At 49.9% G+C, this 19,117-nt stretch overlaps 1 protein-coding gene across 1 annotated transcript; it reads left to right on the forward strand.

Annotated features, from left to right (window-relative positions):
* The first annotated feature begins 3,406 nt into the window (after positions 1–3,406).
* On the forward strand, positions 3,407–17,716 carry mms22l (MMS22-like, DNA repair protein). Its single transcript, XM_036539844.1, has 25 exons — positions 3,407–3,471; positions 3,914–4,114; positions 4,295–4,420; positions 4,967–5,019; positions 5,167–5,254; positions 5,356–5,539; positions 5,728–5,821; positions 6,002–6,132; positions 6,302–6,415; positions 6,569–6,745; positions 6,844–6,903; positions 7,485–7,604; positions 8,437–8,687; positions 10,297–10,806; positions 13,832–14,010; positions 14,191–14,335; positions 14,456–14,595; positions 14,803–14,945; positions 15,084–15,243; positions 15,524–15,693; positions 15,821–16,032; positions 16,160–16,326; positions 16,763–16,856; positions 17,120–17,287; positions 17,641–17,716. The coding sequence occupies exons 2-25, from the start codon at positions 3,939–3,941 to the stop codon at positions 17,714–17,716; spliced, it is 3,738 nt and encodes a 1,245-aa protein (XP_036395737.1). The 5' UTR covers positions 3,407–3,471; positions 3,914–3,938.
* The last annotated feature ends 1,401 nt before the right edge of the window (positions 17,717–19,117 follow it).

Raw genomic sequence — 19,117 nt, forward strand, 5'->3', positions numbered from 1 at the left:
CTACAGGCCTCAGCCATGATGCTTTCCCTCAGAGCTGTATCACAACCAGTTGACACCACCAATTTCAGAGGACTAGCAGTGTGCGGCTTGAAACCACCTGACACGTATGCTAACTGGGTAGAGGTCTCCCACTGAGGCTGCTGTTTAATACTGTTCTGGCCCTTAAATTCCCTGCAGGGTGAATTGGGTGAGACTGAAAGTACTGATTGGCACATTTCTGTCTGGGACAGTGCAGTCTAGAACTGCAACGTTATTGCACTTGACGACTTGAGGACTTTACACCACTCAGCCGGAACACTGTAGACACACACTTCCTAACCTTGGGGACACCCAGTGTGTGTACTGTTTTTCACTTCAGTATAACTTTGTTTAAACTGAATACTCATCAGGGGTCTGACATCACTTGACAGGTATGTACTTTTAATTCTTTATGAGAAAAAAAAAGCGTGGTTGGTGTGTTTCACGAAACAACTTATTTCCGGTTATTTTTGCCTCTTAAAACAATCTGTTTATACCAATTAATATATGACTTGATTTGTTAAAATGAACTCTAACAGTCTAAAACCATTAACCGAGCATCCCGTTAAGCTTAATTGAGGAAGTTGCCCTGATTTTTTTTTTTTTTAAGAGGCATGACATTGATGAAAAGTTAATAAAAAAATAAAATATAGAAATGTGGCACCTTTCAATGGTACACAAACACTCTGGTAGCATATTTCCCTTTCTAATGACTTAAAGAAGATAATTGTGCTTCCAAACCCAACCTAAAAACACTACAATTTATTAGAAGCGCTTGGAACAAAACTCACTACACAGTCTGACTGTATGACTACGTTCTGGAACTATTGCAGTAGACTAAAACCCACAGTTGCAACACTGTAAATCCTGATTACTTGTTAACACTGGCTGCTCTTTAAAGAGAAACTCACAGAGACCCTTCTGCCAATGTACAAATGGATACTACTTATGCCACGTCACACGGCAGCCTACAAGCCCGTGACAAGAAAGTACAGCACCAACGGTGGACACCAGCCCGAGACAACGGGAAACTGCGCTTAATTCCCATAACTACCATAAAATTGTGCTTATACATTATGTTGTATTTCAGTTAAAAATGGCTGCTGGTGTCTCCAGCAAGCGTTTTTATGTCCTCGACTCCGAATTTACTCTAGGTCAGCATTTCCCAAACCTCTCCTGGAGGACCCCTTGGCTCTCCCTGCTCCAACACAGTTGATTTAAATGATCAATTTGTTATTAAACAGCATCAGGAGTTCATAACGAATTGCTCATTTGAATCAGCTGTGTTGGAGCAGGGAGAGATCTAAAACACGCAGGACAAGGGGTCCTCCAGGAGAGGTTTGGGAAACCCTGCTCTAGATGCTTCCATTTCCCCTATAACTTCCGTTGATGTTAATCGCCTAGGAAGCTCAAAAAGCTAGAGTGGTTCATCTTTCAAAGGCCAAATGAAATGTCGCTCCACGTTCTGTGTTTAATGGGCTGGTAGTTTTACAGATAGCAGATACCTGGTGGCAAAGCTAGTCACGGAGTCGCACAGTGACCTCCCCAATGTCTCCAATATCATACATATTGCATGCCAGGCAGTATTCGCGCGCTGATTGCAGAGCGCTCTCATTAAATCCGCAAATTAAAGACGTGAATAATTCACAGACCGCATCAGAGGAGCGGCATTAAGGCATCAGAATTTCTAATGAGCGCTGAAATTCTTAAAATTAAAACAAATCACATGATATTTACAAAAATCACAGTTTCCTCTGCTATATTTTTCATCCAGCATTTCCCTTTAACGTTTTTTGTAATCACTGTGTCAATGTTCCATTCCAGATGGGTGATAGCTATTTAGGAACGCATTTACTTGACATCTAACACTCTGAATTCAGCTAAATAACATAAAACATAATTATACATTCTGCATGCTATAACATGCATGCTATATATAATTATTGTTCGTTTCTGTTGTTTTTCTGTTATATTTCTTAGGTGTTTACTTTTTATAGCCTAGCCTATTCCATCATAATGAAATACCCTACATAGCGCGAAGGGGTTAACTTTAAATTTAATCGTAATTTAATTTCCCTCGTACAGCAAACAAAGGTTAACACCAGTAGGCTAATTACCAGGAAATTGAGTCTTACCTTGCATCCCGTTTGAGTTTCTGCTCGGGGGGTCTGGGTCACTTAACGGCGTGTTAAATATCAGAGCAATGTTTAACAGAAATATTATATTGTATAAATTCAATATGCGCTTCTTTATCTCTTTTATAGTCCTCCATTTTCCACTACGAGCACGGAAAAATGACAGTTTAGGCAGATTTTGCACCAGCGCTCTCGTCCACAAAGCCATATCTTGAAGGACTCGCATCTGTGTAAGATAAATAAAAAACTTTTGTAAATCCCAAAAGCAAACAAAAGAAAATCACTTCCGTGAACAGCAGCTCTTCGTCTGTTAAAATTTCGAGAAAGTGTGATGCTGCTTTTGAATGTAGACACAATGCAATGGCGAAAGGCTGTCTGCGCATATAAATCTGCATATGGAGATCAGGGTTACTGGTGGGTCCAATTTTATTTAACTGTGATGTACTGTTTTTTAATTAGATGGAAACTCTCTCATTCAGACAGGGGCGCCAGGACGTGATCTTCATACACAGGTCGAGGGAAAAGTAGTTTCTCCTATATTAACCATTTCGAGGGTGTCTGAGATTGCTTTTTATCACAGTCACATGAATAGCGCTATTATTAAATATGAAAATGCAGACATCAGTCTTAAACCAGTAAAGGCTGTCCCTGTGTTCGTCAGCTCAATGCAATCATCATTTTATTTATGTGTGCTGTGAAATGAACACCTAATATTGATTTAGCTAGTTATCTAGAACCATTCTAGCCAAACAATTGCTTATATACCTTCCATTGAAAAACAGCAAGCTTCCAATGAACTCTGGCTGTTTAATATATTAATGGAGTTATGTAGTAAACTACCAGATTTAATCTCTTCAAATAAAGCGTGAAACTAGCCATTATCTTATCATGTAAATTAAGGTGGACATCGTATACCTAGTTTCTAGTTACAATTACTCGCAGATTCGTAGCAATCTTTTTGAAGTAGCCCATTGTGAACCACTGGCGTGGCTAGCACCAGTACACAGCTTTATTATTTGAATAATGAAAGCGAATTTTCATTTCGCCTAATTTTGATTCAGATACTTATAAATTTAAATGACTGCATTGCTACAACTGTATTCCACGTTTTGCCGGGCACGCCTTCCTTGAGAACTTCTAACCAATGAGCTTACACCATTCGGTTGCGGGGAGCAGTGCGCATGCGTCGAATTTGTAGCTCGCGCGGGAGAGAGAAAAGAAACAAGGGAAGTGTATGTCCGTCGCTGTAAATACTGATTTCAAAACATTGCAAATACTTGTCTTTCTGCTGTCATACTACTGGTTACATTCAGCTAGAGTAAGTATAGCGAATTGCTGCCCCAGCATATCTGAGAACGAACGAGTCATTGAGTAGACAGTAAGTTTAGTAACGTTACCTACTACTGTAATATGGTTCCCTTATGTGTGATAGGTCTAGGTATCTGTTATGACAGAATAGGTAACTGGCTTGCTAAGTACGGGAGAGAGAAGAATGGCATGAAAACGGTAGCTAGCTGTGTTGTTACAAAGTGTTCACACATTGTTTGCTTTTTAGTTGACTAACTAACTAGCTGCCTTAATAACAAGCCGCTTTAATATTAGCTTTTACAGCAGATTATCTGAAATGGTTATCTGGCTAACCAGCCATGTAGCTTTGTAAGATGCACTGCTGGGCTGACTGTCTTAACGTTTGCTAGAGCTATTCAGCAGATACAGAATATGACAAGTAGTAGAAAGAGATTTACTTTTTCATCAAGCAGTTCCCTTGCGTAGTCCACGAATGCAATGGAGGATGACTTCAGCCAGTCTCTCACACCGCCGGTGTCGCCCTTCGAGGCGGAGTGTCAGTACGATCCGAGCCCGGCGAGGCCGCCCTGCTTCTCCTGCGTGTTCGAACCGGGCCGGGACGAATCCAAGACATTCTCTTCGGACGGCTACATCGTCAGGGGAGCGCTGAAGAGGTCAGGCCGTCACAGATCGAAGCTTGTTACAGGGAGACATTCGGTGTCGCTGACACTTTGTTCAGGTTCTGTTTGCACCACGCTTTGCTTAAGATAGTTTGTCTCTTACGCCACACTGTAGAGAGGTTTTGTGCTTTTGAAACGTTATGTGCACAAGCGGTCATGCTATCTGCCCCACAGGCTCATGTTGAGGCTGGATCCTGCACCTGGGGACTGTGAGACAGACACTGTGGAGATTTTCGGCTTTCCCTGGGTGACAGAGACTGCGCTGGTTGAGTCGACCAAGCTTCTGTTCAGCTTGTTCAAGTGAGTGGATAGTGTCTATCCTAACTCTGATGCAAAACAAAACCGGGGCCCCTGAAGTTTCAGTTGGGCGTTACAGTGTTACTCCTTTCAGCCAATGATGCCCCTCAGGTGAGTGCCTTAGGCATTAGCAGTGGCTCAAGTAGACACCAGCCGAAAGTCTGGTGAGGCACGTGCTATGGACCAATGATTGTCCTCATCTGTTGAGCTATTGATGAGGGCCCTTTAAAGATCTTATCGCCCTGTGTAAAGTCCCTGACATGGTGCTCACTGAACTGTTGTGATACTTTGAGAAACATATAACTAACAAAAACTTGTGTGCCCAGTGATGAAGCAGAGTGTTCTTGATGGGTAGGTGCTTCACAGAGGATTCACACTCATGACATAAGCAGACTATTTTAACTCACTTGTACTCCCTCAGTGGAACATTTTCTGGTTTTATTCTATGCCCAGACGGAGAACTTGCTGGAAAATGTGTTCTTCAGATGGTCCTGTTTAATCAGTGCCAGTGCCTGATTGCCAGTGTCTCTGTTTGTCTGATTATACCAGGCAGAAGATACTCAGACTGGAAACTCTAGTCCAAAACAGCTCACATGACTTTGGTAAGCATCTTCACAGAGCTTGACTGAACTTTTTTGAAGTCCTTCACAGAGAGCAATGAAATGATTTAGCTATTGTTATATCACTTATTATTACCGTTATGATGCTGTAGCAGGTTTCAGTAGGTTTGTAATTATGTGTTTCTTTAGCACAAGTAAGCAGCCTTCATTACGAAGCTGAGGATCTAAGACGCCAGTGTGTGCACTTCCTTCAGTATGTGAAAGTCTTCACTTTCAGGTAAGGCCAGATGTTTAAATCGCATCATTCCAGTGGGCGTATGTCTGTAGGGGCGGTGGCCTACAGGCTTTCCAGGGTGTGACTTCCTGTGTGGTCCGCAGGTACATGGAGCCACCCCGCGGGGTCCCGCTGGAAGAGGCGGACACGCACCCGTACGAGGATCTGGAGGCACAGCTTCCCTCTGTGCTGCTGGAGGAGCTGTTTGGGGTCAGCCTCCTCATCGGGCGAGTCCGAGATCTGCCCGCCAACGTGCAGAGCTCCTTCACCATACACCACCAGGGCAAGGTAGAGCTGTGATACATAAACAAGCACGCGCACATGCGCGCATGGCCTTTATCTGTGCATTGCTCTCATCACATTTCCTATATTATGTGTTTGTTGAGCCAATGCAAACATCCCTGTGTGTGTGTGTGTGTGTGTGTGTGTGTGTGTGTGTGTGTGGATGTGCTTACATTGATTTCTCTTCCTTGAAGCTGTTCCCTCCCGCCTGGCACCTGCTTCACCTGCACCTGGACTGTCACTGGTCGCTGCTGGAGATTCTCCACCTGCTGGGAGAGAAGATGCAGGGTGAGTCTGCCCTAAAGGGATCCCAAATGCAGCTTCGAACTACGGCTCCTAACCACTGCCCTGAAACATAATACCTGATCATAGACTGTTGTGCTGCTGCTCAGTGGATTGAGAGGTGCAGTGGGTAAGGAAAGTGTTGAATCATCTATGTGAGAACGGTGTGCTTTCTGCCCCCTGCAGGTCAGGTGGTGTACGCGCACCAGTTTGTGAATCTGACTGGGGAGAACCTCACCAGCGCCAGTCTGTTTGAGGAGCATCTCAGCGGCCTGCTGTGCGACCTCATCGGCCTGGCCATCAACAAATACAGCAAGGCACGTTTGTATTCAACCACGGCCCTAACGTTCTCCCCGCAATCAGTGTTTCAAGTTTAACTTTTCCCCAGCGGCTGAGACGTTAGTATGTCAGTAACGACCTATAACAGACAGGCCTGCAGGTTCAGGAGGTGAGAGGCGTCCCTGACTATCCCCTCTGCACCCGCAGGTGAGACCCACCGAGGCACTGACCACCCATCACTACCACTGCACCTGCACCAAAGAGCTGTGGGTCCTTATCAGGCACCTGTTGGAGCACAGGAATAGGGTGCTGCACGCACAGGTAAGTATTAACACACTCACGCTCATTCACACACACGCTCATACTCCCGCATGTGTGCGCAAGCCTCCAGCGGAGTGTTTCCCCTCAGTGTTACACTGAGATGATGATCAAGGAGGAAATCGCTTTGACAGCAGCGTCTCTGTGTCTTGTCAGTCCTTCTGGAGCTATGTCAACACACTACTGAGGAGTCTTCTGAAAGGCGAGCCGGCTGCTGAGCTGCAGGTGACACTCCCGAGTCACTGCAGGGACACGCTGGGGTTCACCTGGTGGCTGGTGACACATCTGGCTGAGCTGAGCCAGTACGGCCGTAACGGGACCCTTCAGATGGAGGTATGCGGTCGGGTTAGTGTGTGTAAAATGAGACAGAGGCCATGGAGGGAACTCACTTGCAGCTCACTCACACAAACATTAACTTTCCTGTTTTACAGAAGGTGGAGGACAACTGGAGTTTTGTCCTTGAGTTACTAAAATTAACTTGCAACCCCCAGGTAGGTCTGAAAACAACAAATATTGAAATGGTACCTTCCCATTTGCTGATCTGTGTGTGGTGTGTTACATGGTGGTGTTCAGTAGGAGCAGGTGTGTGATGGCTGTATGTGGTGTGTTACAGGGCAGTATTGGTTCTTCGTGGTGTGTTACAGGCCAGTGCTGGTTCTGTGTGGTGTGTTACAGGGTGGTGTTCAGGAGCAGCAGGTGTGTGTGTGATGGTTGTATGTGGTGTGTTACAGGGCAGTATTGTTTCTGTGTGGTGTGTTACAGGCCGGTGCTGGTTCTGTGTGGTGTGTTACAGGGCAGTATTGGTTCTGTGTGGTGTGTTACAGGCCGGTGCTGGTTCTGTGTGGTGTGTTACAGGGCAGTATTGGTTCTGTGTGGTGTGTTACAGGGCAGTATTGGTTCTGTGTGGTGTGTTACAGGGCAGTATTGGTTCTGTGTGGTGTGTTACAGGGCAGTATTGTTTCTGTGTGGTGTGTTACAGGGCAGTATTGTTTCTGTGTGGTGTGTTACAGGCCGGTGCTGGTTCTGTGTGGTGTGTTACAGGGCAGTATTGTTTCTGTGTGGTGTGTTACAGGGCAGTGTTCAGGAGGAGCAGGTCCGGATGCATGTTCACTGCTGTCTCAGTCTCTGTCTCCTGTGGGACTCAAATGTCAGCGCAGTCACTACACTCTGGGAGTACTACTGCAAAAACCTGGTGAGTACAGTATGCTGGTGCTGAGGCCAGATGGGTCTGGGCTTGTCAAGTTTGTTAGGTTGCTGTGTTAGATGAGGCTGAGTTGGTAGGCACTAGGAATATTACTGATTATTCAGGAATTTGTTTACTTGTTAATTACTGGTAACTCTTAATGAATAATGAATAGTATACATTTAGGCTCCTGAGTGGCCCAGTCAGTTGATATTGTTCAGAATACAGGCCCATACAGAATGAGCCCTAGGACCTGGGTTCGATCCCAGCTATGTCACCAGTGCCAATGCCACCTTTGCCAGCAGTGACCAGGAGCCCACAAAAGTTAGACGAATTAACTTCCTTCTGCCAGGGTTCTTTCTTCACTCTGCTCTCAGGTGACTTTTTCGGGCTCCTTTGAGTTACTCTGATGACATCGGGGAGATGTGCCTATCTTTGGCATTTGCTTCCTGGTGCAGGATGAGAATGCCAGAGTACTGGGCGATACAGTCCACTAAATCATTTATCATCTGAGACCAGCGGTATTCTGAGTGCAAGCCCTGAATTCCCCTCAGTGTGATCTGTTTGTTTCCGGAACTGATGTGTTTGCCTGCGTCTCATGAGTCATTCAGTTTTCCTCATTATGAGCTCAGCAGCGAGACAAAATTTCATTAAAAATCATGCAATCAGTCTAATTGGAATTGGAACCCTGCGTAGTATTAACTACTACTCAGGTACTTGTTGATATTTGAAATGGGTTCAGAACAGGTGGGGGTATTAACCGTTACAGACACGCTGGGTAGGGGCGTGTGTGGAGCGGACTGGGTGTGTATCAGGGTGCTGTCCCCTGTGTCGTCCCCAGAACGGCTCGTTCACAGTGCCCTGGCTCGGCGTGACGGGGCTGGGGACGGTGAGCCGGACACCGCTGGCCCTGTTGGAGAAGGCGAGGGCCTGCTGCAGCCTGGAGCCCCGGAGCCCCTCCGTCCTGCGCTCCAGCAGCCACGCCCAGCTCTACCGCTCTGCCAGCTCCTTCCAGATCTTCCTGCGGATCCTCGCCCTGCACCTCTCCCAGGACAGCACCGACAACGCCCCCTGGAGGCAGATCAAGGGCAGGTGGGTGCGGTTTGGGCCAACTGATCTCACCTCTTCAAAAGTGGGTTGCGGTGTCTGTTTTACTTTTGTTGTCCGTGTTGGGTAGTGACATATTTGAGCTCGGGTAAAAAATAAGGTTTAGTTTGTGTCTCTCTCTCTCTCTCTCTCTCTCTTTCTCACTCTCTGTTGGTCTGTTTCTCGCTTGCTCCTGAAATTTTGTGTTCATTCGACATGATGTCAGAGGTGTGAGCCAGTACAGGTGTTTCACGATCTCTGGGTGTAGGGATATTTCCCAGCAGCCCCAAGAGGTTTGTTGGGCATGCACCCGCCTTCCCGTCTTGGCAGTGAGATGAGTTACACCTGGTCCCAAACTCCTTCACTGTGGGGGGGATCAGAACCCCTGCCCAGCATCAGAACCTGTGACCGGAATCGTGGAGGAACCACGCGGCCCTTGCCAGCGAATCGGGGCTCCCCCAGGGCCAGACGGATAAATCCGGATAATGACTTCCGTCTGCCTGGAACACACTCAGACACTGAGCAGACATGAAGGCTAATTAGCTAACGAGCGTGGCGGTTAATGCCTCAACCGAGACGGCTGGCTTTGCGGAGCGGGGAAGCGGGCGGGTTTGCGGTGAGGGAGAGGCGGGTGGAGCTGGCACGGGCCGACCTGGGCCTGCTCCAGACACCCCCCCCCTCCCCAAACCCCCTCCGCCTGCCTGAGGAGGCGTGGGCCGTGCCCATCCCGCTCCGGCTCCTCGCCAGGCTCTGTGGGAGACGCGTCGCTCCCGCGTTAATGAGATCGGCGGGGTGTGTGTCCATCGCGCGGAAAGCAGCTGCATCTGCTTACCCTCGGAAAAGCTGGACAAACAAACAGAAACACGACTCTGACCCCCCCAACACTCCCAGTCTCTCTCTCTCTTTCACCGTCCCTCTCTTCTGCTCCATATTGTCTTCACTCGCTTTTCTTGGTCTCTTTCTTTCTCCCCGTCTCCCTCTACTCTGCTCCATGTCTTTTTCTCTCTCCTTCTCTGTCTCTCTCTGTCTGTTTCTCTCTCCCTCTACCTCACTCCTTCTCTTCTGCTCAATGTCTTTCACTCTTTTTCTTTGTTGTTCTCTCTCTGAGCACGTGGTCAGCATCTCTTCAGAACAGAGCCTTACTTGCGGCGGTCATGACAGTGTTAAGTGAGAAGCGGCTGTGTAATTGTAGTGGATTGCGGCCTGGTGGTGAGGCTGCTGTGTAAAGGTTGCTGAATAACCCCCAGTTTCGTCACTCCGATCCCCTACCAGCAGCGCTGATTCTCTGTTTGGGGCAAACAGACTCAAACTGCCCCAGGAGGGGTATTGATTTCTGACTCATGTTGCAGTAAAACCAGCCTGCAGCTGTGTGGCTGAGTGTCTCTGACATTCACCCCGATCTTTAAAACACATTCAGCTATTCTAACTGGCCGATCAAAGAATGCTGTGCACTTTTTCACCTCCCCACCTCCCACCCACCCGGTTACAGTTTGCAAATAATCAAGAGCTCTTAAATGCTTTGACTCTCTCTTTTTGTGCGGATTGCTATTTTTAACATCTCTTTTATGCTGTTCTTTTCCTGATTGCGCACCCCCCCACCCCTCTCTCTGTGCAGAGTGTACTCTAAGTTCCACCAGCGGAGGATGAAGGAGCTGTCCGAGGGGGGTCTGAGTAACTTCCTGCTGCTGTTCCTGGTCCTGGCGCGCGCGGGCGAGCTGGAGGACGTGGCGGCGCGGGCGTGCGAGCTGCTGGCGCTGCTGCCCCCGCCCCCACTGCCGGCCGCCCTCCGCGCCCTCGTGTGGCGGGGCCGGCTGGCCCTCCTGCTGCTGTTCCTGGAGCGGGGGCTGGACGTGGCGGCGCCGGCCGAGCGGCTGGCGGCGGACTTCGCGCAGGCGGCGCGCGAGTTCTACCTGAAGACCACGGAGCCGTCGCGCAAGCTGGCGCTGTGGGGGCTGCTGGACTCGTACCTGGAGGGCGTGCAGGAGGTGTTCGAGACCAGCGCCTTCCTGCACCTGTCCGAGGAGAAGCTGCTGAACGAGGGCTTCCGCCTGCTCCTCCCGGCCTGCCGCCAGTCCGAGCTCAGCTCCGCCCTCGGCTTCCTGCAGACCATCCTCGCCCAGCTGCAGTGAGTCCGCGTGTCACACAAGTCACGCGCACACTATCCCGCAATTTACATGCGCTCACATGCTCCTCCACACTTAAATGACTCGTACGTGCTCGTACATACTTACACACACACACTGCTGTGCATTCACACACAGAGGTTTTTCACCGTGTGTTTTTTCAGCTTACTTTACCTCCCTGTGCTCTGTGTCCCTGTTGCCCCACAGCACTCCCTGTGAGAATGCCAGAATGCTGCGATTGGTTGAGACAGTGGCTGTGTCCACTACATCACTTATCATCTGAGTCCAGCAGCATTCTGAGTGCGAGCCCTGAATTCCCCTCAGTGTGATCTGTTTGTTTCCGGAACTGATGTGTTTGCCTGCGTCTCATGAGTCACTCAGTATTCCTCATTACGAGCTCAGCAGCGAGACACAGCCAGCGCGCCCTGCTTACAGCACACTTCCTCTGCGGCGTCTTCAGTTCCCAAAGTCTCCCGTTCGTCACGCCGACAGACAGACAGCCTTACGCTGGGACCCGCTCTCAGAAAGAGCTGCTGGGCACGGCGGTGCGGCGTGCTGTGTGGGCTCTTTGTGGGCCGGTTCAGGGGAAGGTCACGCGAGCGTCATTGTTTATATTGTTGTGTGGAGACAGCCGTGGGCCGCCCCGGGTCACCCTGAGCAGGTGCTGGCAGAGGGGTGCGTAGGGTTACGCCCTGGAGAGCCCCCGGGCCCCCCGTCTCCAATAGCGCATCGGGAGGACTCTCGTTCCCCTCGGGCATGGGGGAAGTTCACCTGTAGGACACAGGTGTGAGTTACACTGATCTCTGTGCGTTGGGGGGGATAGTGTGTCCGTAGTGCCCTGGACCTCTGAACAAACGCCCCTCTTCTTGAACTGAGATCAAGTTTCAGGAAGTTTCCCTGAGGACAGTTTCAGGGTTTACTTTGGAGTCTGGGTTCAGATGCCCCAGGTTTTGACAGCACTCACTGAGCAGGAAGCTGCTGTAATCGCTGAAATCTCATGCCCTTCAGCGCAATGGTTAGTTCCGCGTAGCGGGTGGGGGGTGTGACCCGTAACTCGAGAGCCACCTACACCAAATGGTACGGAGCTCACGGTCTCCCGCACCCCCACCCTTTCCGGCGTTCACTCTGTCATGCGCACAGCGGCTCCTCTGTGCGTCCCCGGTCCCCGGAGGGTGACGCCATCGGGCTCCTGTCCCCCCACCGCTGCGCTTCCCGCCACCCCACCCGGCGGGCCCCCGCGGGGGTGCGGGGGTGCTCGTTTGCACCCTAATGGCCGCTAACGGCGAGATTCTCAAGGGTTTCGCGTTGCGCTGCGATCGCGCTGACCCAGATAGCCGGCTCAGATTTGCCTCGCCAAATTATCCTAATGCCGCCCGCAGTACTTATATATTTTGTGATTAATGCATTTTCCACGATACAATTAAAGTGTAATTACGTAGCTCTGCAATTTTGCCATCACGGCATTACCGTCATTAGGCGGAGCTGAATCTGAAAACATTAGCGGGATTAGAGGGGAGGCGCGCTCTGTTTCGGAGGGGATGAATCCGCAGCCGCGGTAATCAGGCTCTGATTCCCATGATCTGATTCAGCCTGCGATCCCCGCTGCGGCGCGGTAATCAAGCCCTCGCTGATCAATTAGCCGGGATCCCTGCCTGGTGACAGCCGTCTCCGCCTTGGCTCCGCGCCCTCGCCGGGCGGCTCTGACACGGCCACCTCCTCACAGGTCCTGCTGTGTAGTGCCCGATACACAGAAACGCTCCCCAACACATTAAAGGTGACAAAACCAGGGGAAACGCCATTAATACACTGCTTACAGTCCGTTTGCTCATTTTAAAACTGTTGGAAGAGAATGCATTCCGTATCCCACTGTCCACTGTTTTCCCACAAAATGAGAACATTTGGATTCCTGTAGACGTAGGAACATGTGTCTAATTTAGTCTGCTGTAAGAGAACCATTGCAGGGGGCACTTCTTGCACATTGTAATATAGATTTTAGTTTAGTTTTGCATATAGTAATATAGATTTTCTACAGTATGAGAGACTCTGGAGGAGAGAGCGCGGTGCAGTCGTGCTGTCCTGTTTGCTGCTCCACGCACATATCTGAGCGCACAGATGTGTGTGTGTGTGTGTGTGTGTTACAGGAGGCGCAGTCAGAGGGATTAAACGGGGTCTCTGATGATGTCTATTACAATAAGAGGTGATGGGTGTGAATGGCCGGGTAGCTGCAGTAACGAGGCTAATGAATTCAGACTGTAATCGATTGTCTCAGCTCTCTCTGGATTAGACGCAACCTTGCTGGAAGGCGTTTGGGGGGTGTGTTGGGGAGAGGGTGTGCTGAATGATGAGCGGGGAGCTCGGGGGAGGGGGGGGGCGGGTGCGTGCTCACCTCTGGCTCTCTCCTCAGCGCTCCCCTTTCATCCTGCAGAATGGCAGGACAGAGAGATCATCCCCTGCCTAAATGGGATTACAGCTCCTTCAGTCGCTTATCTGTGCTAAAGCCAGCCCCTCTCGAACCCCCAGCCAGCCACAAACCCCCAGCCAGCCACACTGCAGCCTCTCTCGAACCCGCAGTCAGCCACAGTGCAGCCAGCCACGCTGCAGTCCCTCCTCTCGAACCCGCAGCCAGCAACGCTGCAGTTACTCCTGAATCCTGCTGAAGATACCGTTGAAACTAGAGTCAGTTTCATTACCACTCCACCACCCTGCCGCCCCTGCAGCCACTCTTGAACCTGCAGCCGGACACACTGCGCCTGCCTACTTCTGTTGACAGAAATAGACAGGACTAACAATGATGGCTGATAATCTTATGGATGTTAGATAATAACAATGCTTAGTGTCACCAGCACATGGATGATGAGATGGCTAGTGACAAGAGGCAGGTGAACGTGTGAAGAGTAGTGTGTGGGCAGGTGGAGTGGAGCAGACTGTGTGTGTGTGTGTGTGTGTGTGTGTGTGTGTGTGTGTGTGTGTGTGTGTATGCACATGTGTGTGTTGGTCTCATTGTTCCCTGGTGTCTCTGTCACACAGGAGGGTCCACCAGCGCTGTGCCCAACCCTGCCACTCAGCTGCTCCCTGTCCTCCTCCCAGCGTGGCTAAAGAGCGCCACCTAGCGGTGGCAGGTGCTCTGTGGGCCAACTTCTTCCCTTTCCTGCGTGACTTACGGCAGTCCCAGACACCCCCGCCCCAGCTGGCCGACGCAGCCGCAGGTCAGAAAGACCGTCTCCACGCCAGCGCTCCCAGTACAGTCTCCCCACACCAACACTTCCAGTACAGAATTAATCTGCAGCACATAATCTCTCCCATCCGGAGTTAAGCAGATCTCCCCTGTGCAGTGAACTGTCAGGTTTGTAATGAGAGACTGACTCCGCGCCCTCTCTGTGTCCCAGGATTCACTCTGCTGGCCCTGGAGATGCCTGGCTCCGCCCCGCAAGAGCCCCACACCGTCCTGTCCATCATGCAGTGCTTCGGCTGGGACGACATGCTGCACCCCCTGCTGGTGACCCGCTACCTCGTCCACCTTCTCCAAAACAGGTGAGGCCCAGGTTAGCACTGCTGACCGTGCACTGTGTGCTCTTTGTGAGAGGCCCGGAGGCGCCGTCCTGTCTGGACCTGTGCCTCAGTCCGTGTCCTGACTGGACTCCTCTCCCACAGTGCCCTGGTGTCCTCGGTGAGCGCCGCTGGTTCTGGTTCTGGTTCTGGTTCTGCCCAGGGTCTGTGTGTCCAGGCCTGGGTCAGGTGTGTCCTGCAGCAACATGTCCACAAGAATGCTGATGGGTCAGACAGCAAAACAGGTACAGATGCTGTGGTTCTGTAGGAGCTGATTACTAAAATCCATCCTTGAAGACACTTTAAACACAAGACTCCTATAGCCTAGTATTACTTATGTGTCCTGTATGTTACTCAGGCGTGTGTGTGCATGTGCGCGCATACTATGATAGATTACACAGTATGTAGTGCTGTGTGACATGCTGCTGACATGTCGAATGCTGCCGTTTCAGCCAAGGCACTGAGCGATCTCCTGGCAGAGCTCACCAGGCTGGTCTTCCAGCTGCCGGAGGTGGAGTCTATTCTGCAGGGGGCAGGACTGCAGCCTGGAGCCAGAGGGCAGGAGCCTGCACCTGCACTGGCAACCTTCATCAAAGTACAGTATAATTTCAACATATACTCTCACACATACTTTTACTTTTTTCTTTTTTCTTTTTACCTAATCTAACACTTACACACAGACTCCTACACACTCTGCCTTTGGGCTCACTCTGCCCTCTGCTGGTTGTGACAGGCTGTGGGCCGTACCTACACGAGGCTGGAGGGCCTGGCTGAGCGCTCTGCTATGGTGTCCAGGGCACTGGAGTATGTAGGCGACGTCGTGAAGCACATCAAGCCATACCTGGTCAACAAGGGCCCCCAGGAGGGACTTCAGCTAGCATACTGGGCAATAGGTCTGTATATATCGCTGTGCTGTACCTCCTCCTTATACCTGCTCCCCCTTCACACCTGTACCTACTCTTTTACATGCTTGCTTATCCTCACACCTGTACCCTCTCTATACACCTGCACCTCCTCTTCCACTCTTCCACATACCTATACCTCTTCCTCTACTCACCCATATCCCTTCTTCTATATATTTTCTTACCCACACACCTGCACTTTCTCCACCCAACTGTAACATCTGTCCTGGAGCTCTGCTCTCTGTTCAGTGTGTTTTCTTTGGTGTTTCAGGGTACCTGTTGAAGCAGTGGAGCCCCCTGCTGGCCACCTCTAAGGCACAGCAGCTGTTGTTCCGCATTGTGGACAAGCTGCTGCTCCCCCATGCTTTGTTCCAGCAGGACAAAGGGCTGCCCCCTCAGATACTGTCTGCTGTAAAGGAGAGCCTTCCTCTGTACCTGCAGGTGAGCACCTTCCACTACCCTCACACATACCCTCCTACCCAAGTTTGGAAATTTGCACAGGGTCTGTATATAATTATTGGTTGATGAAGTGAACACTGCAGTCTGTGACCGTACCCCGAACCCACAGGGCCTGTCAGCGGCCGCGGGTGTGTCCCAGACTCAGGGAGTGTACCTGAAACAGCAGCTCCACAGCGTCATCTCCCACTACCTGGGCCGGTTCCTCCCAGCCACGCCCTCCACCGCAGCCGTGGCCAATCACCCCATCCTGCTGGCCGCCTGTGAGGCCACACCCAGCCCCCAAGGGCTAGCACTGAGGAGGGCCATTCTTCAAGTGCTCAGGTATCCGAATACACCTCCATAGCTTCACCCAAAAACATATATATATAGCAGCTTCACCTCCTGCACACCACTCAGTTTATACACCCAGCAGAGCTGTTAAAAGACTGTTTGCTTTGGAATACTGCAGCGAGAGCTTCCTGCAGTTTAAGGGCCATGCCCCGCCCCCTCGGCTAGCTTCAGTTCTGTCCTTCCTGATGGAGCTGCTGAGACGGACAAGAGAGTCGAACCCGGAGCTGCTGACCCTGCCCCTCCCACAACTTCTGCGCTGTCTCATGCTGGTCAACGAGCCACAGGGTGAGAGCAGCCCCACTGAACCTCCTGTCATACGCACCACACATTAATACTGCGCATTAATAACAGTGTGAAAATAACCATTAGCTACATGTAAGTGTATCAGAAGGTCACATTCATAGTACTTAACAGCTCCTGCTCCTGTTATGGTGAGGAGAGCTTGATGCACAGTTGGTGGTTGTGCTCCCAAAGTCAGGATGCAAAACAATTTAAAATTTTATTTTAATATTTTAATTTTCTTCCATAACACACATCAATGCTGACCCATCACTTTACTCTCTTAGAGTGCCACTGAGCAAGAATACACTGTTTATTTGTCCTCAAGTTTTTTAAATGGTGACTGGAGCAGTTTCATTGCTGATTGCGTCATAACTGATTTCTGTAAGACAGCCGGGCTGTTTCTGAGTGTAGCGGGTGACAGTGGGGCCTGTCTTTGCAGTGAAAAAGCTGAGCACAGACACCCTGCAGCTGGTGGTGGAGCGGTGTGCTGCCGCCACAGACGGACCATGTGACCAAGTCTCCGCTGCTCTGAAGTGAGTGACATTATCAGCATGAGACGCTAACAAACCACCCCCCTCCCATCTGTGCCAGTGTCACTCCAGTGCTGAGAGTCTGTAGTCCGTAGTGCGCAGGACTCTGCTGTTTGGCTGAGAAGACTCTTGGTGTAGATCTTTCCCTGAGCCCCTGATAAAAACAAAATTATATTCAGCTGCACAGTCTAAGCCCAGACTGTGAAAGCTCTGCTGTGTCCCATCCACAGAGCGTTTGTCTCAGATGTACAGCGTCTGTGTTTCAGGTGCTTTGTGGAGCAGAACGCGGGGGTGTACGACCAGCAGGTGTACGGTGTTCTGGAGACTGTGGCGATTCTGGACCCACCCGTGGCGTCGACTCTGATCCCAATCCTGTCTTTGAACCTGAGGAACACCGAGAGCAAGAGAGGCCTGGGGAGAAACGCTACACTGAGGTACAGACTGAGGCAAGATCCATCACTGACACCGTGGCACGCAGCAGTGACCTGCAGCACCGACACTGGCTCACCCACCTGAACTTCATCTCTGGACATGACAGGCTCAGTGCCAGGAGAAAGTGCAGGGGGGTGCAGCTGCAATCCACAGGAGTGCACAAAAAGTCATAAATGCTATGTAGACACTGGCATATAAGGAGACAACTGGGGCTGTACTGAGGTCTGTCTGGGGGGTGCAAAGCACCCCTAAGCGGACATGAGAGACTCTTTCCCTACTAACACATTCTCTCTGCTCAGAAAAATGCTCTGTGGAATACAATGTATCTGACTGCTGCTCTCTTTGTTTGTGACAGAAACGCCTACAGAAAGTTGCTGTCTCACCTGGGAGAGGCAGGGCAGGCAGAATTAATCAGCCTGGAGCAGGACTGACCTCTGGCCCTCACACACCGGGATGACTCACACTTCAGCGGCCCTGTCCGCCACGTTCTGGTTTTCACCTTCGGGCGAATGAAATTCTGTACATAATGTGTATAATATATGGGTGCTGTTCAGGGAGTGCGGATGCATGCAAATGTTTAATGATGTAAAATAAAACTGTCCCTTGTCACATCAATCTGTCACTAAGTTACTCTCGCCACCAATCCTGGGGTAACCCTCCAGGGAAATGTGTGTGTGTGTGTGTGTGTGTGTGTGTGTAGGGTGGTGAGATGTGTGTCAGTTGGATGATGAGGTGTGTGTGTGTGTGTGTAGGGTGGTGAGGTGTGTGTGTCAGTTGGGTGATGAGGTGTGTTTGTGTCTGTAGGGCGGTGTGGTGTGTGTAAAACCTTGCAGCTCTGAACGCAGGGATGTGTGCTCTACGGGGTGTTCAGGCGAATTAACGCTGACTGGTGAAGTCTGACCTCCTCCTCCCGCCTCCCTCTGATTGGCTGGAGAAAATGACTGCTAAAAGCACAGCAGAGTCCTCTGGTGGCGATTCTGTCACCGGGAACAATCCCATTGCTCGCATGGCTGGAGAGACTTTTGTCAGCCTCACAAGCTAGACATTATAGAGAATCAGCCTTTTGTTGCACTGCTTTCCTTTTGATTTCTCCCACAACCTTCTCCTGTCAATTACACGCAGCTCCTCTGACATATCTGCAGCATGCTTTGGGCAGTCTATTAACACCTAACATTGTCATCATCTAAGTCTACAGCAATGCCTAATTTAATTAGAATGTATATAGCAGGAAAAAACAACCAAACTGTTCTGTCACATGTTTTATGCTAGATATTCACCTTGGGGAAAATTGGATGAGTAGATGCATGTTTACAGGTATATCTCCCACTAAGCCATGTATTACTGAATGGTGAACACAATGCATATTTCAATCATAGACATTTTAGAATGCAACTGCCACATTGTGGAGATATGCGTTACTCTCACTCGCTGGCAGCCGCCTGAAAAATCTAAGTACAACTATGCATTCAAGAGATTAGAGAGAAAAAAAAACCCACAGCTGCTTTTGTTGATGCCATTTTTCTTCTTTTGGCTCTGATGCTATAAAGCAAGATGGTGATAAAGTGAACTAAAAGAGGCAGAATAGGAAAAAAAAATCACTAAACCTTTAATGGGTTTTGCAATGTACCTCGCAACTGTGCCAGTTCTTCTACCATCATCATTTATATTATAAATATGAATATTCCTTTATATTAGACCTTTTTCATCAGAGCATGTCAGAATATGGAAGTATTTACTAGTTAATTACCGGTGGCAAGGTACATTGTACCAATTAATGAGAAATGACAGGAAATGGTCTATACTGAGAAATACATTATTGGGGCAATTGATGA

This window comes from Megalops cyprinoides, chromosome 10, assembly GCF_013368585.1.
Source record: "Megalops cyprinoides isolate fMegCyp1 chromosome 10, fMegCyp1.pri, whole genome shotgun sequence".
NCBI classification, from domain to species: domain Eukaryota; kingdom Metazoa; phylum Chordata; class Actinopteri; order Elopiformes; family Megalopidae; genus Megalops; species Megalops cyprinoides.

Coding starts and splice junctions, on each gene's coding strand:
- mms22l (XM_036539844.1), top strand. CDS start 3,939: ATGGAGGATGACTTCAGCCAGTCTCTCACACCGCCGGTGTCGCCCTTC. Junction 4,421..4,966: donor CTTCTGTTCAGCTTGTTCAA/GTGAGTGGATAG, acceptor TGATTATACCAG/GCAGAAGATACTCAGACTGG. Junction 5,822..6,001: donor GCTGGGAGAGAAGATGCAGG/GTGAGTCTGCCC, acceptor TGCCCCCTGCAG/GTCAGGTGGTGTACGCGCAC.